The sequence below is a fragment of the Microcaecilia unicolor genome, chromosome 4 (assembly GCF_901765095.1).
Source record: "Microcaecilia unicolor chromosome 4, aMicUni1.1, whole genome shotgun sequence".
NCBI lineage: Eukaryota > Metazoa > Chordata > Amphibia > Gymnophiona > Siphonopidae > Microcaecilia > Microcaecilia unicolor.
Genome location: NC_044034.1, coordinates 139794547 through 139817577, shown reverse-complemented (window position 1 = coordinate 139817577; position 23031 = coordinate 139794547). Strand labels below are relative to the sequence as shown.

The following is a 23031-nucleotide window of genomic DNA, read 5'->3' as shown; positions in this document are numbered from 1 at the left end:
TGAATCCTGGTGTGCGAGATGGGTCTTCCCCTTGGAGGGTTCAGGTCCCCAATATTGTGGAATTGTTGCTGCAGGGACAGGACCAGGGTGTAGTGTTGGGCTTCCTGAGGGACCAGGTGGCTGCTCTTCAGTTGTAGGGGTAAGGTGAGGGGTACCTCCATGGCTTTGTATGTGGTGGTGTCTGGTTTCCAGAGAGGAATAATATGTTTGTGGCCCATCCCCACCCCAATACATCCCTCCTTTCCTTTGTGGGACCTCAGTCTGGTGCTCCCAAGTGCTGGCCGAAGCTCCGTTTGAGCCTCTTTACTTGGTCTCCATTAATGACATTGCTCTCAAGACGGTCTTTCTGGCAGTCATTAACCTCAGCTCAGAAAGTTTCTGAGCTGCAGGTCCTGTCTTGTCGGGACCTATATCTCTCTATTGCGGAGGATTTTCTCTTCTTATGGGTCCTTCCTTTCTCCCCAAGGTGGTCTCTCCGTTCCATGTGAATCAGGAGGGCTCTAGTGCTGCGGAAGGAAGGCTCCACTGGCTTTGCGTCCACAGGAAGCTGCTACAGTATCTGAAGGAAATAAACAGTTTTCACCTCTCCGATCACTTCTGTGTTCTTTTTTACAGCCCTAAGAGGAGTGAGGTGGCCTCTAAGGCCTCCATCATGAGATGGATCAGGACAGCTATTGAAACCACTTACACTTGCATTAATCGTCCAGTGCCTCACGACCTGAAGGCCCACTCCACCACGGGCTCAGGCCACTTCTGGGCACAGTCTCAGAAAGTGGCATGGGTGTTGCTCCATTACTTTATCAAGCAGTACAGGTTGGACATGTTTTTGGCAGAGCCGTCATTCGGGGGAAGCCTTGTCTTTTCCTGCCCAGTAGATCTGCTTTAGTACATCCCACTTGTGCAGAATAGTGTAGCTAGACACTAAGGAAGGAAAAATTGTCTTATCTGATAATTTTCTTTACTTAGCTACACTGTTCAGCAACCCACCCTCTGAGGTCTTAGGCACAGGACTCTGGGTGTGCTCTGTGCTTTCCCTTTCAGTAATAAAAAATTTAAAAAGAGAAATGATGAATACCGTTAAATGATAGTACTGATTTGATTGGGATATCAACTTGTGTTACTGTTGTTGAAATTGGGCCCATTTTCACAAGTTAAAAATAAATAAGTAAAAAACAAAATTCCTGTGGTTAGGTTCTCTTGACAGTATTAGGAATGATCTTTTGACGCCATTAGAAACTAAGTTTTTAAATTTGAAGTAGTGACCCGAGTTTTAGGAGTCTTGATACAGTCAACGTTTTATAGAATATGAGACTTAAGTGTTAAAATCTTTTTTTTTACTAAGGAAAATGAGAGCAGTTAAGTATTTTGAGATGCCTGCTTTCAGACTATTGGCTCAGGCACTAATATTGTCTCAGATTGACTATTGTAATATTGTTTACTTAGGCTGTACTAAGCTGCTTCTACAAAAATTGCAAACATTGCAAAATACAGCAGTCACTCATTTTTGGTGTTTGTTGCTTTGACATTGTTTCTCCGTTGTACATGAAATTATGTTGGCTTCTGATAGAGACTCAAATTCGATTTAAAATGTATGTTTTCATATTTAAGATTTGATATGGAATGGCTGTTGATTATTTGATGTCTTTAATTTCCCTTCTATTCGAAACTCTCAATGTTGTGATTAAAGTTTCCATCTGTCAAGTGTGTTAAATATTTTAAAAAAAAGTTTTTAGTTCTTCCTTTTTCTATCAAGAGCCTTCTATTTGGAACTCTTTACTGAATTTCATCAGATGTGAAACCAGTTATTTATGTTTTAGAAAGAAATTGAAGACATTGTTTCTGGATTCTTTTAGGTTGAGTAATTAAATATTGTAATAGAATATAGAAATTTGAGTCTGTAAGTTTGTCCCATGTTCCTGTAATTGTTATCCACATCAAACCGGACAGGTATTCACAGAATATAAGCTTTATTTAATGAAATGTCAGTTTACTATTTATAGTAATACAGGTTCATGTGATATTGCTATATCCTGGATTATACAAGATAGTGAGTACCACTTCTGTGGTGTTACACTCGCTTGTTAATCAGTGCAGCTGCAGTGGTTAATGGGGCATGGATGTATTACAAAAAAGGGGACCTTCTATTTTGGCAGATGCATACTGGATCTTTCCAGGGAGCACCACCAGCTAATACTGGTGAGGTCTCTAGTAAAACTCAGTTTGTTTGTTTTTTTTGCTACCTCCATCTGCAAGCAGGAGAATATAACACCCACTTGTGCAGAATAGTGTAGCTGACTAAAGGAAAGAAAATTATCAGGTAAGATATAATTTCTCTTTGAAATTTGTGTGTTATAATTTGACTTAAACTACAAATTTGGATGGGTATTAAACTGTAATATTTTGGAAATAGACTTTGCAACACCATCATTTCATAAAGCAGCTAGTCTTGATTATATGCTTCAGTCTTCCAACTGCCTTTAGTTTTAATTTTTTTAAAGTTATTACAAGCTGTATTACAAAGTTAGTGTAAAATTAAGTTGCAAAAATGTACGGATAATTCCATCTTAATATTGCAAATTTAAAAAAACATTTTAATGTATAAACCCTGGGCTTTAAAATGCTTTCAACTGAACAAAGTGACCCCTTAACACAATAGTCTTCTCTTGAAATCCTGTAATGTACCCTCATTTATAGGATATTGATATTTGTACACTGTTTCATTGACATCAGGTACTGGATAATGTGTCTTTTACAATTGTCTGTATAATCTCAATTTGTTCTTATACTTGGTTTTACTCAGAAGCTGAGAAATTAGTTGCTGTTGTAAAGCAAGAACCTCTTCTGCCTGCTTCGCCTGTAATGAATGTTCAAGAAAAGCCAAAGCCAGCTGAACCTCTACCAGCTGAAACTGATAATTCTGCAGATGAGTTAGCTAAATCACAGTTATCTATTGCAATAGAAGGATGTACTGATGAGGGAAGCTCGGAGAGTGGTGGAGAGGGAATGTACAAAGAACGTGACGAGTTTGTGGTGAAGATTGAAGACATAAGTTCATTAAAGGTAATTCTGATGTATTTTATGTTAATTGTAAACTCAGTGACATGTGAACAAGTAAAGAACAATAACATTGATTACTGGTATTTAAAAAAACCATTCTGTTTTAGAACTACTGTGAAAGATCTTTTGTGACTTTGCAGTTGTACGTATTTTAGAATTATTAGTTGTATTTACTATTGCATTCATGCACAAAAAATAAAATGATGATCCTATTTTCCTTCCAGAAGTAACACCTAATGTTTTCATATTAGTGAGGCTTAAAGAAGGTAGAATATTTAGAGAACTTAGGAACTAGGAAAATGTTTTGTTTTTCTTCCTTCTGGCTTATTTGCTCCTGTGTGTGACTGTTGCCTGTCCAGTGCTAATTGCGTATGGTTGTTCTCACATATCTGTTGCCTGTCCTATCACTAATGGCGTTCTTTTCCTTGCTTCTTAAATATTGTTTAACTGTTATTTTATTGAACACTGTCCTGTGATATTTGCAGGAAGGACGGTATATCAATTTGAAGTAAACCATAAACCTTTTATGCTTTCTACCAAATGAAATGTTTAAAAACGTTATGTGAAAGGAATTAACATCCATCTCTACCCATAAGCACACAGACTCTGCAACAAAAACAAAAAAAAAGAAATTCACCAAATTTGTCACACAGAAAGAAAATGTTAATATCTCAGAAATCTGAGCCTCAAAAAAAAAAAGTCATCATTGCTTTATATGGACCACAGTTTAAAAGGTGGAGATTGCTCTCCCATCCACTCCCGCACACATTTTGTAAGACAAGGAAAATAAATGGAATAGCTGGTGAAAGATGGTACAAAAAAATAACATAAGAATAGCCATACTGGGTCAGACTAATGGTCCATCTAGCCCAGTATCCTGTTTTCCAAAAAAATAGCCAAGCCAGATCACAAGTACCTGCAGAAACCCAGATCGTGGGAACATTTCATACTACAAATCCAGGGCAAGCAGTTACTTCCCCATGTCTGTCTCTATAGCAGACTATGGACTTTTCCTCCAGGAATTTGTCCATACTTTTTTAAAACCCAGATATGCTAACCGCAATTACCACATCCTCCGGCAAAGAGTTCCAGAGTTTAACTATTCATTGAGTAAAAAAAATATTTCCTCCTATTTGTTTTTTTAAAGTATTTCCATGTAACTTCCTTGAGTGTCCCCTAGTCTTTGTACTTTAGGGACGAGTAAAAAAAATTGATTTGCTTCTACTCGTTCTACACCACTGAGGATTTTGTAGACCTCCATCATATCTCCTCTCATCCTTCTCTTTTCCAACCTGAAGAGCCCTAACCACTTTAGCCTTTCCTCATACAAGAGGAGTTCCATCCCCTTTATTATTTTGGTTGCTGTTTTTTAACCTTTTCTAATTCCATTATATCTTTTTTGAGATACGGCGACCATAACTGAAAGCGGTACTTAAGGTGCGGTCGCATCAAGGAGCAATACAAAGGCATTATAGTATTTTTGGTCTTATTCACCATCCCTTTCCTAATAATTCCTAACATCCTGTTTGCTTTTTTGGCTCCTGCCACACACTGAACAAACAAGTTCAGCGTATTATCTACAACGACATCTAGAACATTTTCTTGCGTGCTGACCCCCAAGGTGTGGACCTATCAGGTAACTATGATTCGGATTATTCTTTCCAGTGTGCATCACCTTGCTTTTGTCCATATTAAATTTCATCTGCTATTTGGAAGCCCAGTCTTCCTGCAATATTTCACAATCCCACACGTGTTTTAACGACCTTGAATAATTTTGTATTATCTGCAGATTTAATCGCCTCACTCTTAGTTCTGATTTCCATTTCATTTATAAATATGTTAAATAACACTGGTCCCAGTACAGATCCCTGCAGCACTCCACTGGTCACCCTCCTCCATTGAGAGAAATGACCATTTAACCCTACTCTCTGTTTTCTGTCTAATAACCAATTCCTAATCCACACCAGAACCTTGCCTCCTACCCCATGAATCTTTAATTTTCTCAGAAGTCTGTCATGAGGAACATTGTCAAAAGCTTTTCTGAAAAAGCTTCAAAGCTGTTTCCCCCCACACTTTCCAGTGCCTCCCTCCACACCCTCACAGATCCATTGCATACATACCTACCCCTTCATAATCGCACAAAAAAGAAGAGGTGTAACTTATTGGTTAAGTGAGTTATAGATTAAGGAAGCCATGATTATAAGTACATAAGTATTGCCACACTGGGACAGGCCAAAGGTTCATCAAGCCCAGCATCCTGTTTCCAACAGTGGCCACTCCAGGTCACAAATACCTGGCAAGCTCCCAAAAAAGTTCAATACATTTTATGCTGCTCCCAGAAATAAGCAGTGGATTTTCCCCATGTCAATTTAATTATGGTCTATGGACTTTTCCTTTAGGAAGCTGACCAGATCTTTTTTAAACCCCGCTAAGCTAACCGCCTTTACCACATTCTCTGGCAATGAATTCCAGAGTTTAATTACACGTTGAGTGAAGAAAAATTTTCTCCAATTCATATTAAATTTACTACTTTGTAGCTTCATTGCATGCCCCCTAGTCCTAGTATTTTTGGAATAAGTAAACAAATGATTCATGTCTACCCGTTCCACTCCACTCATTTTATAGATCTCTATCATATCTCCCCTCAGCTGTCTTTTCTCCAAGCTGAAGAGCTCTAGATGCTTCAGCCTTTCCTCATAGGGAAGTCGATCGATCCCCTTTATCATTTTCGTTGCCCTTCTCTGTACCTTTTCTAATTCCACTATATCTTTTTTGAGATGCGGCGACCAGAATTGATCACAATATTCGAGGTGCGGTCGCATCATGGAGCAATTCAAAGGCATTATAATCTCACTTTTGTTTTCTATTCCTTTCCTAATAGTACCTAACATTCTATTTGCTTTCTTAGCTTATGTAGCACACTGAGCAGAGGGTTTCAACGTTTCAACAATGACGCCGAGATCCCTTTCTTGGTCAGTGACTTCTAAAGTGGAATCTTGCATTACATAGCTATAGTTCGGGTTCCTCTTTCCCACATACATCACTTTGCACTTGCTCATATTAAGCATCATCTGCCATTTAGACACCCAGTATCCCAGTCTCTTAAGGTCCTCTTGTAATTTTTCACAATCCTCTTGCGATTAAACAACTTTGAATAACTTTGTGTCATCAGACTTTGCTGAAACTCAAGCAGGACCATGGAACCATGATTCTGATCGCTCCCTTCTGGCCACGTCAGATCTGGTTCCCTCTTCTTCTGGAGTTGTCCTCCAAAGAACCGTGGAGATTGGAGTGTTTTCCAACTCTCATTACTCAGAATGAGGAGGCGCTTCTACATCCCAACCTCCAGTCTCTGGCTCTCACAGCCTGGATGTTGAGAGCTTAGAATTTGCCTCCTTGGGTCTTTCTGAGGGTGTCTCCCGAGTCTTGCTTCCAGGAAAGATTCCACTAAAAGATGTTACTCTTTTAAATGGAAGAGGTTTGCCATCTGGTGTGACAGCAGGGCCCTAGATCCCTTTTCTTGTCCTACACAGATCTTGCTTGAGTACCTTCTGCATTTATCAGAGTCTGGTCTCAAGACCAACTCCGTAAGAGTTCACCTTAGTGCGATTAGTGCTTACCATCAACGTGTAGAAGATCAGCCTATCTCTGGACAGCCTTTAGTTGTTCGCTTCATGAGAGGTTTGCTTTTGTCAAAGCCCCCTGTCAGACCTCCTCCTGTGTCATGGGATCTCAATGTCGTTCTCACCCAGCTGATGAAACCTCCTTTTGAGCCACTGAATTCCTTCCATCTGAAGTACTTGACCTGGAATGTCATTTTCTTGGTGGCTATTACTTCAGCTCGTAGGGTCAGTGAGCTTCAGGCTCTAGTGGTTCATGCTCCTTACCTTAAATTTCATCATAAAAGAGTAGTCCTCCACACGCACCCTAAGTTCTTGCCAAAGGTGGTGTCAGAGTTCCATCTGAACCAGTCAATTGTCTTGCCAACATTTTTTCCTCTCCCTCATACAAGCCCTGGCGAAAGCAAGCTGCACACTTTGGACTGCAAAAGAGCATTAGCCTTTTACGTGGAGCGGACAAGCCCCCACAGACATTCCGCCCAGTTGTTTATTTCTTTTAATCCCAACAAGAGGGGAGTTGCTGTCGGGAAACGCACCATATCTAATTGGCTAGCAAATTGCATTTCCTTCACTTGCACCCAAGCAGGGCTGACTTTAGAGGGCCATGTCATGGCTCATAATGTTAGAGCCATGGCTGCGTCAGTGGCCCATCTCAGGTCAGCCACTATCGAAGAGATCTGCAAGGCTGCGACGTGGTCATCAGTCCACACATTCACATCTCGTTATTGCCTTCAGCAGGACAGTCGACGCGACAGTCGGTGCTGCAGAATCTGTTAGAATCCAACTCCAACCCTCCTAGGCCCATTTTTATTCTGTTCCAGGCTGCACTCTCAGATGTTTCTTGTTTCAGGTCAATCCTTGTTATGCCCTCGCCGTTGCGAGGTCCAATTGACCATTGTTTGTTGTGTTGAGTGAGCCTGGGGGCTAGGGATACCCCACATGTGAGAATATCAGCCTGCTTGTCCTCGGAGAAAGCGAAGTTTCTTACCTGAAGCAGGTATTCTCCGAGGACAGCATGCTGGATATTTTCACAAACCCTCCCACCTCCCCTTTGGATTTGTTTTTCTTTCATCTTTTGGATTCAACTGAGGAGTGTGTCCGTGCGGCGGGCGGGAAATCGTGCGTGCACATGATCAGTGTGATCGTCTCGCGCAACGGAACGCTCTGGAAGAGACTTTTGCGATTTTGCTTGAAAATCCTCCGGGGCCGATGTGACGTCACCCACATGTGAGAATATCCAGCCTGCTGTCCTCGGAGAATACCTGCTTCAGGTAAGAAACTTCGCTTTACTAACAATATTTCCGCCAGTTCATTTTTCAATTCTATCAGTACGCTGGGATGAATACCATCCGGTCCAGGAGATTTGCTACTCTTCAGTTGTCAAACTGCCCCGTTACATCCTCTAGGTTTATGGAGAATTCATTCAGTTTCTCTGACTCGTCAGCTTTGAATACCATTTCTGGCACAGATTCTCTCCCAAATCCTCCTCAGTGAACACCGAAGCAAAGAATTCATTTAATCTCTCCGCTATAGCTTTGTCTTCCCCGATTGCCCCTTTTACCCCTTCGTCATCTAGCGGTCCAGCCGATTCTTTTGCTGGCTTCTTGCATACTATGTGTGTTTTGTCTCCAACGCAATCTTTTTTTCAGAGTCCCTCTTTGCCTTCCTTATCAGTGCTTTGCATTTGACTTGACATTCCTTATGCTGTTTCTTATTATTTTCTGTCGGTTCCTTCCATTTTCTGAAGGATTTTCTTTTAGCTCTAATAGCTTCCTTCCACTTTTTAACCATGCCGGCTGTCATTTGGTTTCCTCCCTAATTTTTTAATACACAAGAGTATATTTGGCCTGGGCTTCCAGGATGGTATTAGTGAACAGCATCCATGCCTGATGTAAATTTTTGACCCTCGCAGCTGCTTCTCTGAGTATTTTTTTTTTCTCCTTTCTTCTCATTTTATCAGTCTCCTTTTTGAAAGTTTAAACGCATTGGATTTCGTGTGTATACCTACTCCAAAGCTAATATCAAATCTGATCACATTATGATCACTGTTATCAAGCGGCCCCATCGCCATTGCCTCCCACACCAGATCATGTGCTCCACTAAGGATTAAGTCTAGACATTTTCCTTCTCTTGTAGGCTCCTGTAGCAGCTGCTCCATAAAGCAGCCCTTGATTTCGTCAAGGAATTTTTCCTCCCTAACATGCCCCGATGTAACATTTACCCAGTCAATATCTGAGTAATTGAAACCGCCCATTATTCTTGTGTTGCCCAGTTTGTTGGCCTCCCTAATTTCTGATAATATTTCTACATCTGTCTGTTCATCCTGGCCAGGCAGATGGTAGTAAAGTCCTATCACTATCCTTTTCCCCTTACACATGGAATTTTAATCCATAGGGATTCCAAGATGTGTGTTTCCTGCAGAATTTTCAGTCTATTTGATTCAAGGCCCTCCTTAATTTCCAATGCCACCTCTCCACCAATTTGATCCATCCTGTTGATTACCCCGGTATGACAGTGTCCCACTGTTTATCCTCCTTCCACCAGGTCTCAGAGATGCCTATTATATCTAATTTTTCATTTAGTGCAATATATTCTGACTCTCCCATCTTATTTCTTAGGCTTCTGACATTTGCATATAAACATTTCAAACCATGTTTGTTTGTTCCTATTTACAATCATGCTCAGTACTTGACAGTATTAATTTGCAATCTTTTTGTCTGATTTTTATTTAAGGACATCTGATCTACTATGGTCTCTTTTGCAATCTCACTATCGGGATACCCTCTCTTCCCTGTTTTGGTGATATCTTTGAAAGATACCTTATTCCGACCCATGCGCTTTTGAGTTACTGTGGACCTCCCGACCGACCCCCCCCCCCCCCCCCCCCCACACACACAGTCTGTCTCCTTTTTAAATGCCGATGCCAGCAGCCTGGTCCCACCCTGGTTAAGGTGGACCCCGTCCTTTCAGAATAGGCTCCCCCTTCCCCAGAATGTTGCCAAGTTCAAATCCTTCCTCTCCCATTGACACTAGTTTTGACCTTGGGCAAGACATTTCACTCTGCTTTTCCTCAGGTACAACTTAGATTGTAAGTCCACTTAGGCAGGGTGATAGCTTTGTGTGCTTGAATGTTTACTCACCTTGAGCTCTGATCTATATAAATAATTCTCACCCCAAACATTCTGAAGCTCACTCTGTGGCAGGGAAACACTAGAGCCCTGCACTTAGGCTGTCACCACTCACTGCCACTCAGGCACCACTCACTCTCACTGATAGACCTGCAGCCACGCCCCTTCCGTACATAATTCCCTACCTCAAGATTCTAATGAAGCTGCAACTTCCGGTTTGTGAGGCGGCAGAGATCGGAATTTATCCCCATTACTGTTTGCCCCGCCCTCGCATCAAACGTGATGACGTTGAGGGCGGGGCAATGTCACTTCACCAGTCGCATCGCTGCGCCCTCGACGTCATCACGTTTGACGCGAGGGCGGGGCAAACATCGATCTACGTGAGGACGAACGGAGGGAGTGTGAGGCAGGCAGGCTGTAGGTCACGCAGCGAGGGAGCCAGCCAGCCACTCTCTACGTTGCGGGGCGAGGCGTGGCACCTACGACCACCCTCAAGCACGGAAGGTAAGTCCAGCAGAAGGGGAGGGAGATGGTAATGAAAGCGCCTTGCTAGCGCCTGTTTCATTGGCCTCAGAAATGGGGCTTTCTTACTAGTTTTGGATAAAGTGAGTAATTCAAGCTAAAATTCAAATTCATATCTATCCCGTTCACACAGTGGCGTGGGAATGTAACTGACACAATTTCTCAATTCACACAACCAACACAGTTCAGTATGAACCGTTTCCCCAGTCATACTGCTACAGTTGCCCTATCATAGCTGTAGCTCCTAAAAACAACACACAAAAATCCTTCACATTCAGCTGTAATGTACATTACTCTAGGGCTCGACAAATCCTATGCACAAGGTTTTAAGATCATGTAAAATCATATACGGCGTAGTCCCAGGATACATGACAGACCTTATAGACTTACCAGTAAGAAACAGTCAGATCGTCAAGATCCTACCTAAACCTACACTACCCAAATTGCAAAGGACTGAAATGCAAAACAACTTACGCAGCCGACTTCTCCTACATAAGCGCACAACTATGGAATGGGCTCCCAAAAGCTGTGAAAACAATCCACGACCACTTGAACTTCAGGAAATCAGTAAAAACCAACCTCTTCAAAAAGGCCTACCCCTCTTCACCTACCAACACAGCATGACTATGATCGAAGAGGACATCACGCAGTCTTCATCCATTCCGACCCTCCACTTATACCTCATATGATCACTATACAACTTTGTATTTGTTATCCACCGACTGGGCAAACGCCTTTAATGGTACTATGTAAGCTACATTGAGCCTACAAATAGGTGGGAAAATGTGGGGAACAAATGCAATAAATAAAAAAGATAAGACTTCAGATTTCTTTTTTTATAATTATTGATTTGACAATGGCAGTCATGGTCCAATTTTTATAGCAAAAGAAACAGTGGATCCAAAAACGTCCTCTCACAAGTGGTGTCTCCTTAGTCAAGTTCTTTATTTCAAATCAATAAAACAATTTTTGTAGCAGCATTATGTAATTTCTCTGAGCAAGTAGGTCAAAATTGACACTTGGTATACCTGCATAATTTTTTTGCTGTTTTATGACTTAGGTCAGCTATATTGCCATTTAACAATATGGTGTGTTGAGTTTTATCTTAACCCACAGCATGTGTTATGTTTTATATTTTTGTTCCCTCTTTTTTTTGGCTAGTTTTTTAATGTTGCTTCATTAGGTTCTCACACTTTTTTTGTTGGTCTGTTTTTGTTCACAGCACATTTCAGGAGACATATAGGGCTGAAAATACCACATGGTAACAGAATGCGCCTAGGCATATTCTCTAAAGTACGCCTAAATTTTATAGAATAGGCTTAAATTTCCATGCAGTTTATAGAATTACGCGGAGTGCCTCTCCATGCAACCAAATTTAGTTGTGGTCATTTATGCCACACTTGGCATAAATTCCGACGCTTAAATTAGGGGCAGAGCAGGTGTATTCAGTAACTATGCGCATAGATCTTAGAAACACTCATGTACTGCCCATAGCCACTCCCCCGTTTCAACTATGCAACTTAGAATTTATGCACACCATATTACAGAATATGCTTAGCATGTTCTGCATAAAAATCTTAATGCCAGTTAGTGCTGGTAATTGCTTGTTAACATCCAGTTGACAGCGCTGATTAGCTAGTTAACCAATTAAGTTATGCGCGTGGTTATAGAATACGCTTCGATTTCCGCACGGATTATATAGAATCCAGCAGATAGAGCCTTATGATCACGTCAGTACCTAGTTTTTACTTAAATTTGTTTATTGACTTATTTTGTATAATTGACAGGCATATTAATTGCCTTCAGTCCTACTATATAACATCACATCATTTCCTCTTTATGCCCCAAGATACCCCCACCCCTTCCCCCTCCTCTTTCTTAATGCTTAACTTTGATGCTGTATTGTTCGTTTACTAATACATTCCTGCCTCTTCACCAATTAGACATCAGTTATATCTTTATAATTCCATCTATGAAAGATCAACTAGACCAGCCCCTTAACCTTACCCACCCTCCCCCCCATCCCCACCTCTTGCCCCTCCCCTCAATTCCTTCCAGTCCAATGCATATTCCACTATATTATTGACCGTACATTTGTATGGTGTTAAGAAGTAGGCTGCGGGCTCTGCCACTGATCTTTTGAATGTATGGTTCCCAAATTGCCCAATATTCCTTTTTCCGCTTTACAGTTCTCCTAGCGTCTTTGGCCTCCCATGTGACAAGCACATGTAAGCTATTGCGCCAGTGCCAAAACGAGGGTGCAGCTGATTGTATCCAATACTGCATTATACACATTTTCCCTACAATGCATGCTTTATACATAAATTGACGTTCCGATCTTCGTAATGTGTGCGCACTTCCTCTACAGCCTAATAAACCTAACTTGGGTGTCATTAGGAGTGATTTATTCAGTAAGTGTTCACAATATCTCTGTATCCTACCCCAGAATCTTCTTACCCCTACATATTCCCATAACATGTGAATCAAGGACGGGTCTATGTTTGCACATTTAGGACATTTACTTTCTGGTATCCGTCCTGCATAATAGGCCTGCTTAGGTGTAAAATATGCCCATGTAATTATTCTATACTGGGTCTCTCTGTGTCTTGCATTTTGTAAATTATCTTTAATCTCTTTTATGTACTCTAAAATGTCACTTTCCTTGTCATCAAGCAGATGAAGCCATTACGTATGGGTTATGTCCATCAACCAGCAGGGGAGATAGAGAGCACTCAAACTTTCACAGTGCCCTCTTGGCCAGCTAGCTCCACTGCCTCTTCAGTATTCTCTATCTCCCCTAGCAGGGTGGCTGCAGCTTGTTCGAGCTCCAGAAAAATCTGCCGGGAGGTGGTTCCTGGCTTGCCAGTTGTTAACCGGGGTGTTGGAGGCTATAGCAGCTTCACTTTAAAGGCACATAGGTTAGCCCTTTCCCTGCCTTACCCATACCTCTGTGGATGTGGACATATTGCCTTGCTTTCCCTGTCCTTACCCACCAACAGTGGATGCAGGCATATAGGTTCGCCCTTTCCCTGCCTTTCCCACTCATCTGAGCCTCCGGAGTCTTCAATACCTCTGCTTTCCTCACAGCTTTAAAAAAAAAAAAGTCGCGTCGCGTTTTTAAACGCAGAGACGCTGGAACAGAGGTTTTTGACCTGATTTTCAGCAGGATCGTAGTTGTACACTAGATCCTTTGAGGTAAGAGTGTTTTCCAACTCCTCCGGGGTGGGCCCGCGATCGGGGCGATTTTGGCACGAAACCGCCATTTTGGATTTTGCCGCCGTTTTTCGGCGATGGCTGCGGACAATGTAAAGCGCTGTTCCACATGTGGCAAGCGCAAATCAGCAGCAGGGCTCTGTAAATCGTGCTGTACTGGCGTAGGAGCTGGCCCGAGCATGGCGAGCGATGTTTCTTCCCGTTCTGAGCTGGCAGCGGGCGCCATTTTGCTTACACCGCATGGCGCGGCCTCCATGGACACGGAGAGACCTGAGCCGGGTGGGGCACCTCGAGATGAGGTTATTTCAGGAGTGGCTAGCACCGGACAGGATTTGGGTGCCCAGGGTGAGATTTTCTCCCCGGATTTTGTGCTTTGCTGCATAAAGCATACATGATGAAAAGAGCCCTTCCTCAAGGGTCGCCTGAGGCTCCTCTGATTGCCCCCCACCGATGGATTCTGGCCTGGGACTGCCCAGTGAGGTTTTTTTTTCCCCGGATGCTTGGCCTAAAGATAAGCGCAGAAGGGTTAATTCCCCTTCAGGTTGTGGTGCACCTTCCCCCCCCCCCCCCCCCCCTCCCCGTGGTCGGGGTGTGAGGATTCGGAGAACTCTGACAGACGTTCTTGGTCTGAGGAACCAGAGTCAGGTGCGGATTTACCACAGGATCTGGATGATCCCTCCGCGGTGAGGATTTTCCACCGTGATGAGCTGCCAACGCTTATTTCAGATACCCTGCAGGCCCTCTCGATTGAAGATCCTGACAGTGGCATGGCCTCCTCGGGTAATCCCAGGATGGCTAATACCAAGAAAGCTGCTCGGGCCTTCCCTTTGCATGACTCCATCCTAGAGCTTGTTTCGGCTCAGTGGGCTGACCCCGAGGGACCTTTGAGAGTTTCCAGGGCTATGGGACAGTTATACCCTCTGCGTGAGGGACATATGGCTCGTTTTCAAATGCCTACAGTGGATGCCCTAGTCACTGCGGTGACAAACAGAACTACCCTCCCTGTTGAAGGAGGTGTTGCCCTGAAGGATGTTCAAGACCGTAGGCTGGAAACAGCATTGAAACGGTCCTTTGAAATTGCAGGTCTCACTGTTCGGGCGTCTGCATGCAGCTGTTATGCTGTTAGAGCCTGCCTAGCTTGGCTGCAACAGGCAGTGGCTCAGCCCGGAGATGGAGCGGAGCCCTTCTTGGATGTGGCTCCGCGGATGGAGGTGGCCTTGTCCTTTCTGGCTGATGCCCTTTATGACCTTGTCAGAGCTTCGGCTAAACAAATGGCAGTAGCAGTGGCGGCTCGCCATCGTCTTTGGCTACGACACTGAGCAGCGGACATGGCCTCTAAGCAAAGGTTGGTGAAGTTGCGTTTTCAAGGACTTCTCCTATTTGGTGAGGAGTTGGAGAAAATTGTGAAAGGCCTGGGTGATCCAAAACCCCAGCGCTTGCCCGAAGATAGGCAGAGGCCTTCCTCTAAGGGCCAGGCGGTCCACTCCTCGTACAGACCTCGCTTCCATGAAGCTAGAAGGTACCGCCCGGGGCGTCCTGCTGTGTTCACTTCACGTGCCCGTGGTCAGCAGAGGAACTCCTTTCGCTCGGACAAGCGTTCCGCAGCCGGTGGCTCAAGACCAGGAGTTCAGGGGCGACCCTCTCAATGATGGTGCTCCGGCCCTCTCCTCGATGCCTGTCATTGGAGGACGGCTTTCCCTCTTTGTCGAGGAGTGGGCCAAGATTTCCTCAGATCAGTGGGTTCTGGACCTGATCAGAGATGGATACAGAATAGAATTCAACGCCCCAGTAAGAGACGTGTTTGTGGAGTCCCGATGCGGTTCTGCCATCAAACGGGCGGCGGTGGAGGAGACTTTACAAGGTCTGATTCAGTTAGGGGCAGTGACCCCGGTGCCTCCCGCTGAGCAAGGCTGCGGCCGATACTCCATCTACTTTGTGGTGGCCCGAAAAGGTGGGTCCTTTTGCCCTATTCTGGACTTAAAAGAAGTGAACAAGTCCCTGAGAGTGCGGCATTTCCACATGGAATCCCTGCATTCCGTCATTGCGGCGGTACAGCCAGGAGAGTTTCTCACGTCTCTAGACCTGAAAGAAGCTTACTTGCACATACCGATTTGGCCCCCGCACCAGAAGTTTCTGAGGTTTGCGGTGTTGGGAAAACATTTCCAGTTCAGGGCCTTGCCTTTTGGCCTCGCCACAGCTCCCTGAACCTTTTCGAAGGTAATGGTGGTAGTAGCTGCTTTTCTTAGGCGAGAAGGTATCAGGGTTCACCCGTACCTAGACGACTGGCTCATCAGAGCAGACTCTGCAACAGAGAGCTTACAAGCTACAGCCAGAGTGGTCTCAGTACTGCAATCTCTAGGCTAGGGTCGTCAATATGGCCAAAAGTCACCTGTCCCCTTCACAATCTCTAGAGTTTTTGGGGGCCAGGTTTGACACAGTCTCGGGCTATGTGTTCCTCCCTGAGCTAAGGCGGTGCAAGCATCAGAATCAGGTCCGTCTGCTCCTGAGGATGCCCCGCCCGCGAGCTTGGGACATTGTCCAGCTGCTGGGATCGATGACAGCCACGATGGAAGTGGTACCCTGGGCGAGAGCGCACCTGAGACCTCTACAGTATTCCCTCCTCCGGGTATGGTCTCCTATTTCTCAGGATTACCAATGCAGACTTACTTGGCTCCCTGCGGCCCGACTCAGCATGGAGTGGTGGCTCTCAGACAGCATGCTGCGGCGAGGAATGCCGCTGACGCTCCCCGTTTGGTGCCTAGTGGTAACAGATGCCAGCCTGAAGGGCTGGGGCGCACACTGCAAGGGGAAGCATGCCCAGGGTCTATGGACACCCGAGGAGTCGGAGTGGTCCATCAACCGCCTAGAGTTGAAAGCGGTGTTTCAGGCGCTTCTGGCCTTTCAAGTGACCCTGGAAGGATTGGCTGTCAGAGTGATGTCGGACAACACGACAACGGTGGCCTATATAAGTCGACAAGGCGGAACAAGGTGCAGAGCACTAGCCGCGCAGGCCGAACTGATTTGCCACTGGGCCGAGCTGCATCTTCAGTGTCTGTCGGCAGCTCATATTGTAGGTCAGAGCAATGTGCAGGCCGATTATCTGAGCAGGCATCAGATCGATCCAGCAGAATGGAATCTGTCAGACGAAGTATTCCTGCAGATCTGTGCCAAATGGGGCAAGCCCGTGATGGATCTAATGGCGACAAGTGCCAATACCAAAGTCCCGTGCTTCTTCAGCAGACTGAGAGATCCTCGCTCGGCGGGGTTGGATGCCTTGGCTCAACCCTGGCCTCCGGGTCTACTTTATGTGTTTCCCCCATGGCCCTTGATAGGGCGCCTGCTCTTGCGGATTCGGCTGCACCCAGGAGAAGTGGTCCTCATCGCCCCGGATTGGCCAAGGAGACCTTGGTATGCAGACCTCCGACAGATGCTCCTGGAGGCTCCTCTACCGTTACCTCTGGTACCGAACCTGTTGACTCAGGGACCGGTAGCCATGGAGGATGCCGGCCGCTTTGGTCTTACGGCATGGCTATTGAGAGGGCGCAATTGAGGGATAAAGGTTATTCCAATAAAGTTATTTCCACTCTCCTGCAAGCCCGCAAGCGGTCCACTTCCGTGGCTTATGCCAGGATTTGGTGCCTGTTTGAGTCTTGGTGTGCTTCCAGAGCCATTGTTCCAATGCGGGCTCCTGTCTCGCTGATTCTGGACTTTTTGCAGGAAGGTGTACAAAAAGGCTTGGCCTATAATTTCCTGCAGGTGCAGGTGGCAGCGTTGGCCTCCCTTCGTGGTAAGGTGGAAGGCATGTCTTTGGCGCTCACCCAGATGTGGCACGGTTTCTTAGAGGGGTGCTTTGGCTCCGACCTCCAGTGCGAGCACCCTGTCCAGCTTGGAACCTGGGGCTAGTTTTGAAAACCCTGCAGGCATCTCCTTTTGAGCCGCTTCGGCGAGCATCGGAGAAAGATTTGACACTGAAGGCCGTTTTTCTGGTGGCCATTACCTTGGCGAGACGGGTGTCAGAGCTCCAGGCGCTGTCCTGTAGAGACCCATTTCTGCAATTTTCAGAGTCTGGAGTCACGGTTCGGACTGTGCCTTCCTTTATGCCTAAGGTGGTTTTAGCCTTTCACCTAAACCAGCCTATTTTCTTGCCCTCTTTTTCAGAGGAAGAGTTTCCAGAATCTTTTGGGCAGCTGCACCTTTTGGATGTGCGCAGGACTCTGCTGCAGTATCTGCGAGTTACTAACTCTTTCAGGACTTCTGATCATCTGTTTGTTTTGCTATCCGGTTCTCGCAGAGGGTCTCCAGCGTCTAAAGCCACTATTGCCCGCTGGCTCAAAGAAACTATCTTTTCAGCTTATTTGCTGGCCGGCAGGGTTCCGCCTGTAGCCTTTAAGGCACATTCTACTAGAGCGATTTCTTCCTCTTGGGCTGAAACTGGAGCACTCTCTCTTCAAGAGATATGCAGTGCAGCAACATGGGCTTCTAAGCTCTCCTTTGCCCGACATTACAGGCTGGATGTGGCTGCCAGGAGGGATGCACGTTTTGGTGCACAAGTGCTAGCGCGTGGTGTGGCTTGTTCCCACCCTATCTAAGGATTGCTTTGTTACATCCCATACGTAATGGCTTCATCTGCTTGATGACAAGGAAGGGAAAATTAGGTTCTTACCTTGGTAATTTTCTTTCCTTTAGTCATAGCAGATGAAGCCATGAGCCCTCCCTGTATGATTGTCTGTATGCTGTGAATCTGTTTTTCAGGTTCTGTTCTAATTTCCTGAAGTTCCTTCCTTGGGAGAAAGTTGGAAAACAATCTTCAGGATTCATGTTCAGTTTAAATTTAGGAGGATGTGTTCATTCCCTCCAGCATGTTTTTTTTGGAGGATGTGTTGATTCTCTCCAGGAGGCGCGTGTGTTCCCCTCCAGTTCTATAAATAGGAGGATGAGTTCATTCCCTCCAGTGTGTTGGGAGGATGTGTGATTCCCTCCAGGAAGCGCGTGTGTTCCCCTCCACTTATACAATAAGGAGGATGAGTTTATTCCCTCCAAGAGGATGTGCATTCCCTCCTTTATGAGTTAATGCCCTTGTGATGGGCCATCGTTCGCTGTGAGGAAAGCTCTTGTGATTCCCATTGCGGTTTGCCATACTGCTTTGGAAGCTTCAAATACTGAAGAGGCAGTGGAGCTAGCTGGCCAAGAGGGCACTGTGAAAGTTTGAGTGCTCTCTATCTCCCCTGCTGGTTGATGGACATAACCCATACGTAATGGCTTCATCTGCTATGACTAAAGGAAAGAAAATTACCAAGGTAAGAACCTAATTTTCCCATTTCAAATGTTCGTTCCCATGTCCATCGTCCACCTCTGCGCCACTCCTTCATAATCCTTAGATGGTAGTAACTGTGCCACCACTCCTTGGAGCCCTGACACCGTAACCCACTGACTACCTGGGGGCACAAAAAAGGTTTCTAGCATGGGAACCAACTCTCTTGAACATCCACCTCTTGTCAGCCGTATAATGTCCATCTTCACCTGCAGATAAGAAAACCAGTCCACAGAATTGTCCCCCACTATCTGCTTTAATTCATCTTGCGTCCTGACTATTCATGTGTCATTAAATAAATCCGTCACTAACGCCACCCCTTCCTGTGCCCATTTATGATATCTATCTGTAATTAAACCTGACACAAAGTCTGCATTCCCAGTTAATGGGAGCATATCCGTGCATCTCGGATTTTTCCCCAGTCTCCGAATAAGATAGTCCCATGCCCGTCTCATTGAAGTTAACAAAATATGTTTCCTCCACTCTGGAGGCATGTGGCATGTAAGAGATAATATGGATGATGTGGTGCAAATAAATATCTTTCCAGTTCCCATGGAGTGAATTCTGCAGTTCCTAACGTCAATCAGCGAAATGTCGCAATAAACATGCCCAATTATAACTGCGCAGATTAGGCAGCCCTAGCCCTCCTATCCGCAACCCTCCAACCAATTGTTCTAGCTTAATTTTGGGTTCCCCCCCCCCCAACAAAAGCGAGTAATCAGACATCGCAGCTGGCGTAGATCTTTGGTCTGTAAGTACAAAGGCAATTGTCTCAGTACATACAACCATCTGGGAAAAATCACCATACTGTACAAGCCACAGTACCTAGTTTTTAATAGTGCTGTTGAATTTACATAAGAATAGCCTTTCTGGGTCAGATCAATGGTCCTCTTAGCCCAGTATCCCGTTTCCAATAGTGGCCAAGCAAGGTCACAAGTACCTGACAGAAATCCAAATAGTAGCAACATTCTATGCTACCAATCCCAGGGCAAACAGTGGCTTCTCCATGTCTGTCTAAATAGCAGACTATGGACTTTGACCTTCAGGAACTTGTCCAAACCTTTTTTAAACCCAGATATGCTAAACGCTGTTACTGCATTCTCTAGCAAAGAGTTTCAGAGCTTAACCATTTGTTGAGTGAAAAAAATATTTCCTCCTTTTTGTTTTAAAAGTATTTCCATGTAACATGCTTGAGTGTCCCCTAGTCCTTGTACTTTTTGTAAGAGTAGAAAATTGACTCACATCTGCTCGTTCTACACCACTCAAGATTTTGTAGACCTCAGTCATATCTCCCCTCATTTGTCTCTTTTCCAAGCTGAAGAGCCCTAACCTCTTGAGCCTTTCCTCATATGAGAAGAGTTCCATCCCCTTTATCATTTTGGTTGCTCTAATTTACTACTACTACTATTTAGCATTTCTATAGCGCTACAAGGCATACGCAGCGCTGCACAAACATAGAAGAAAGACAGTCCCTGCTCAAAGAGCTTACAATCTAATAGACAAAAAATAAATAAAGTAAGCAAATCAATTAATGTGAACGGGAAGGAAGAGAGGAGGGTAGGTGGAGGCGAGTGGTTACAAGTGGTTACGAGTCAAAAGCAATGTTAAAGAGGTGGGCTTTCAGTCTAGATTTAAAGGTGGCCAAGGATGGGGCAAGACGTAGGGGCTCAGGAAGTTTATTCCAGGCGTAGGGTGCAGCGAGACAGAAGGCGTGAAGTCTGGAGTTGGCAGTAGTGGAGAAGGGAACAGATAAGAAGGATTTATCCATGGAGCGGAGTGCACGGGAAGGGGTGTAGGGAAGGACGAGTGTGGAGAGATACTGGGGAGCAGCAGAGTGAATACATTTATAGGTTAGTAGAAGAAGTTTGAACAGGATGCGAAAACGGATAGGGAGCCAGTGAAGGGTCTTGAGGAGAGGGGTAGTATGAGTAAAGCGACCCTGGCGGAAGATGAGATGGGCAGCAGAGTTTTGAACCGACTGGAGAGGGGAGAGGTGACTAAGTGGGAGGCCAGCAAGAAGCAGATTGCAGTAGTCTAAACGAGAGGTGACAAGGGTGTGGATGAGGGTTTTGGTAGAGTGCTCGGAAAGAAAGGGGCGGATTTTACGGATGTTGTAAAGAAAGAAACGACAGGTCTTGGCAATCTTTTTTTCTAATTCTGCTATATTGTTTTTTCAGATATGGCGACCAGAACTGAGTTCGCACCATGGAGCAATAGAGAGGCATTATAGTATTCTCGGTCTTAATTATCATCCCTTTCCTAATAATTCCTAGCACCCTGTTTGCTTTTCTTGGCCACTGCCGCACACTGGGCAGTGGATTTTAGCGTATTGTGTACAACGACACCTAGCTTTTTCTTGGGTGCTGACCCCCATGGTGGACCCTAGCATAAGGTAATTGATTCAGATTATTCTTCCCAATATGCATCATTTTGCATTTGCCCAGTCTTCCAATTTCCTAAGGTCTTCCTGCAATTTTTCACAGTCTGCATGGGTTTTAAAAACCTTGGATAATTTTATGTCATCTGCATATTTGATCAACTCGTTTCGATTTCCATATCCTTTATAGATATATTAAATAGCACAGGTCCCAGTACAGATTCCTGTGGCACTCCACTATTCACCCTCCTCCATTGGAGAAATGGCCATTTATTTATTTATTTAGTATATTTATATCCCATCTTTATCCAAGGTGGGTAACAATGGTCACATACGTAGTCTTAAATAATAGTCATATACATAGACTTAAGTAGATGGCAGTTGTAAACTGGATGTAACTGAAATGAAGAAGAAAAAAAATTAAAATAATACAGCTAAGTCCTCATGTGTCTGAAAAGGCTGTACGAAAAGGTGTGTTTTTAACAATTGCTTGAAATGTTGGGGTCTCTTCACATGATCTCGGGTATCCAGGTAGAATGTTCCACAAGGATGGGGCAGGGATAGAGAAGGCTTGTAGTTTTGTCTCAGTGTAGTTATATGACTTTGTGGGAGATAGAGCTGATGTGACGTATCGGATCTCAGAGCTCGTTTCAATTGATACGATTGCAGGGTATTGCGAAAGTTGCTGGGACAGTTCCATATATATGTTGATGCGTCAGTACTAGAGTCTTGAATTGAACTCTGAACATTATGATGGTATACCCAGAAATAGAGAGTTACAGTAATCAGTTTTTGTCAGTACCAGGCTCAACATGTGAAGTTGAAAGAAGGAAGTCGAAATCACATGGTCGATATGTTTTTGCATTGACAAATTGGTGTCCAGGAAAACTCCTAGACTATAGCCAAAGGGCTTCATGATATTCAAGCAGGGAGGAAAGAGGGTGTAGCATCCATTTACAGATGCTTGTTGGCATTTTCATTTTCTACTATAAGGGTTTTTTTTTTCAACATATAGTATTTTATCCTTTCTGTAGAATTATTCAGGGTATTGTTTGTTTTCTTTTGGCTTGTTTCCCAAACCCTTATTAGTCTCCGTTAAACTACAGACATATAGGGCTTTTAAACAATGTAGTTGGAATTACACGGAATCATGTTTTGTTTATATTTTGCTTTTGAGTAGTTGCTTGTCTGATGTATTGTTTAGCTTGTACTATGAGGATCTTTCGTCTCTCTTTTTTTTTTTTTTTTAATCATCCATAGTATCTGAAGATTGGAGGGTGGCCAATGTAACACTGATTTTTAAAAAGGGTTCCAAGTGTGATCAGGAAATTACAAACCGGTAAGCCTAAAATCAGTGCCGTGGAAAATAGTGGGAGCTGCTATAAAGAATAAAATGCCTTAAAATGTAGACAAACGTATCAGACGTCAGCCAAGGGAAGTCTTGTCTCACCAATTTGCTTCATTTCTTTGAAAGCATAAATAAACTTGTGGATAAAGGTGAGCTGGTTGATGTAGTGTATATGGATTTTCAGAAAGCTTTTGTGAGAGACCCCTGAGCAAATTAAAAAATCATGGGCTAGGAGGCAATATCCTTTTGTGGATTAGGGATTGGTTATTCGACAAAAAACAGAGGATAGGATTAAATGGCCATTTCTCTCAACGGAGGAGGGCAAACAGTGGAGTGCCGCAGGGATCAGTACTGGGATCAGTGCTATTTAACATATTTATAAATGGTCTGGAAAACGAAACGACGAATGAGGTGATTAAGTTTGTAGATGACCCAAAACTATTCAAAGTTGTCTA

The 23031-nt window shown here is 44.3% G+C and overlaps 1 protein-coding gene across 9 annotated transcripts in view; it reads left to right on the top strand.

The window, feature by feature from the left end:
• Positions 1-23031, top strand: part of LOC115468724 (glutamine and serine-rich protein 1-like) — a 240834-nt gene that overhangs the window by 111237 nt on the left and 106566 nt on the right. For 8 of the 9 annotated variants that reach the window (XM_030200651.1, XM_030200649.1, XM_030200653.1 and 5 more), the window contains one exon: positions 2801-3060. In XM_030200651.1, coding sequence (XP_030056511.1) covers positions 2801-3060 — 260 coding nt within the window. The remainder of the gene's footprint in view (positions 1-2800; positions 3061-23031) is intronic. The other variant, XM_030200646.1, reaches the window with a different exon arrangement.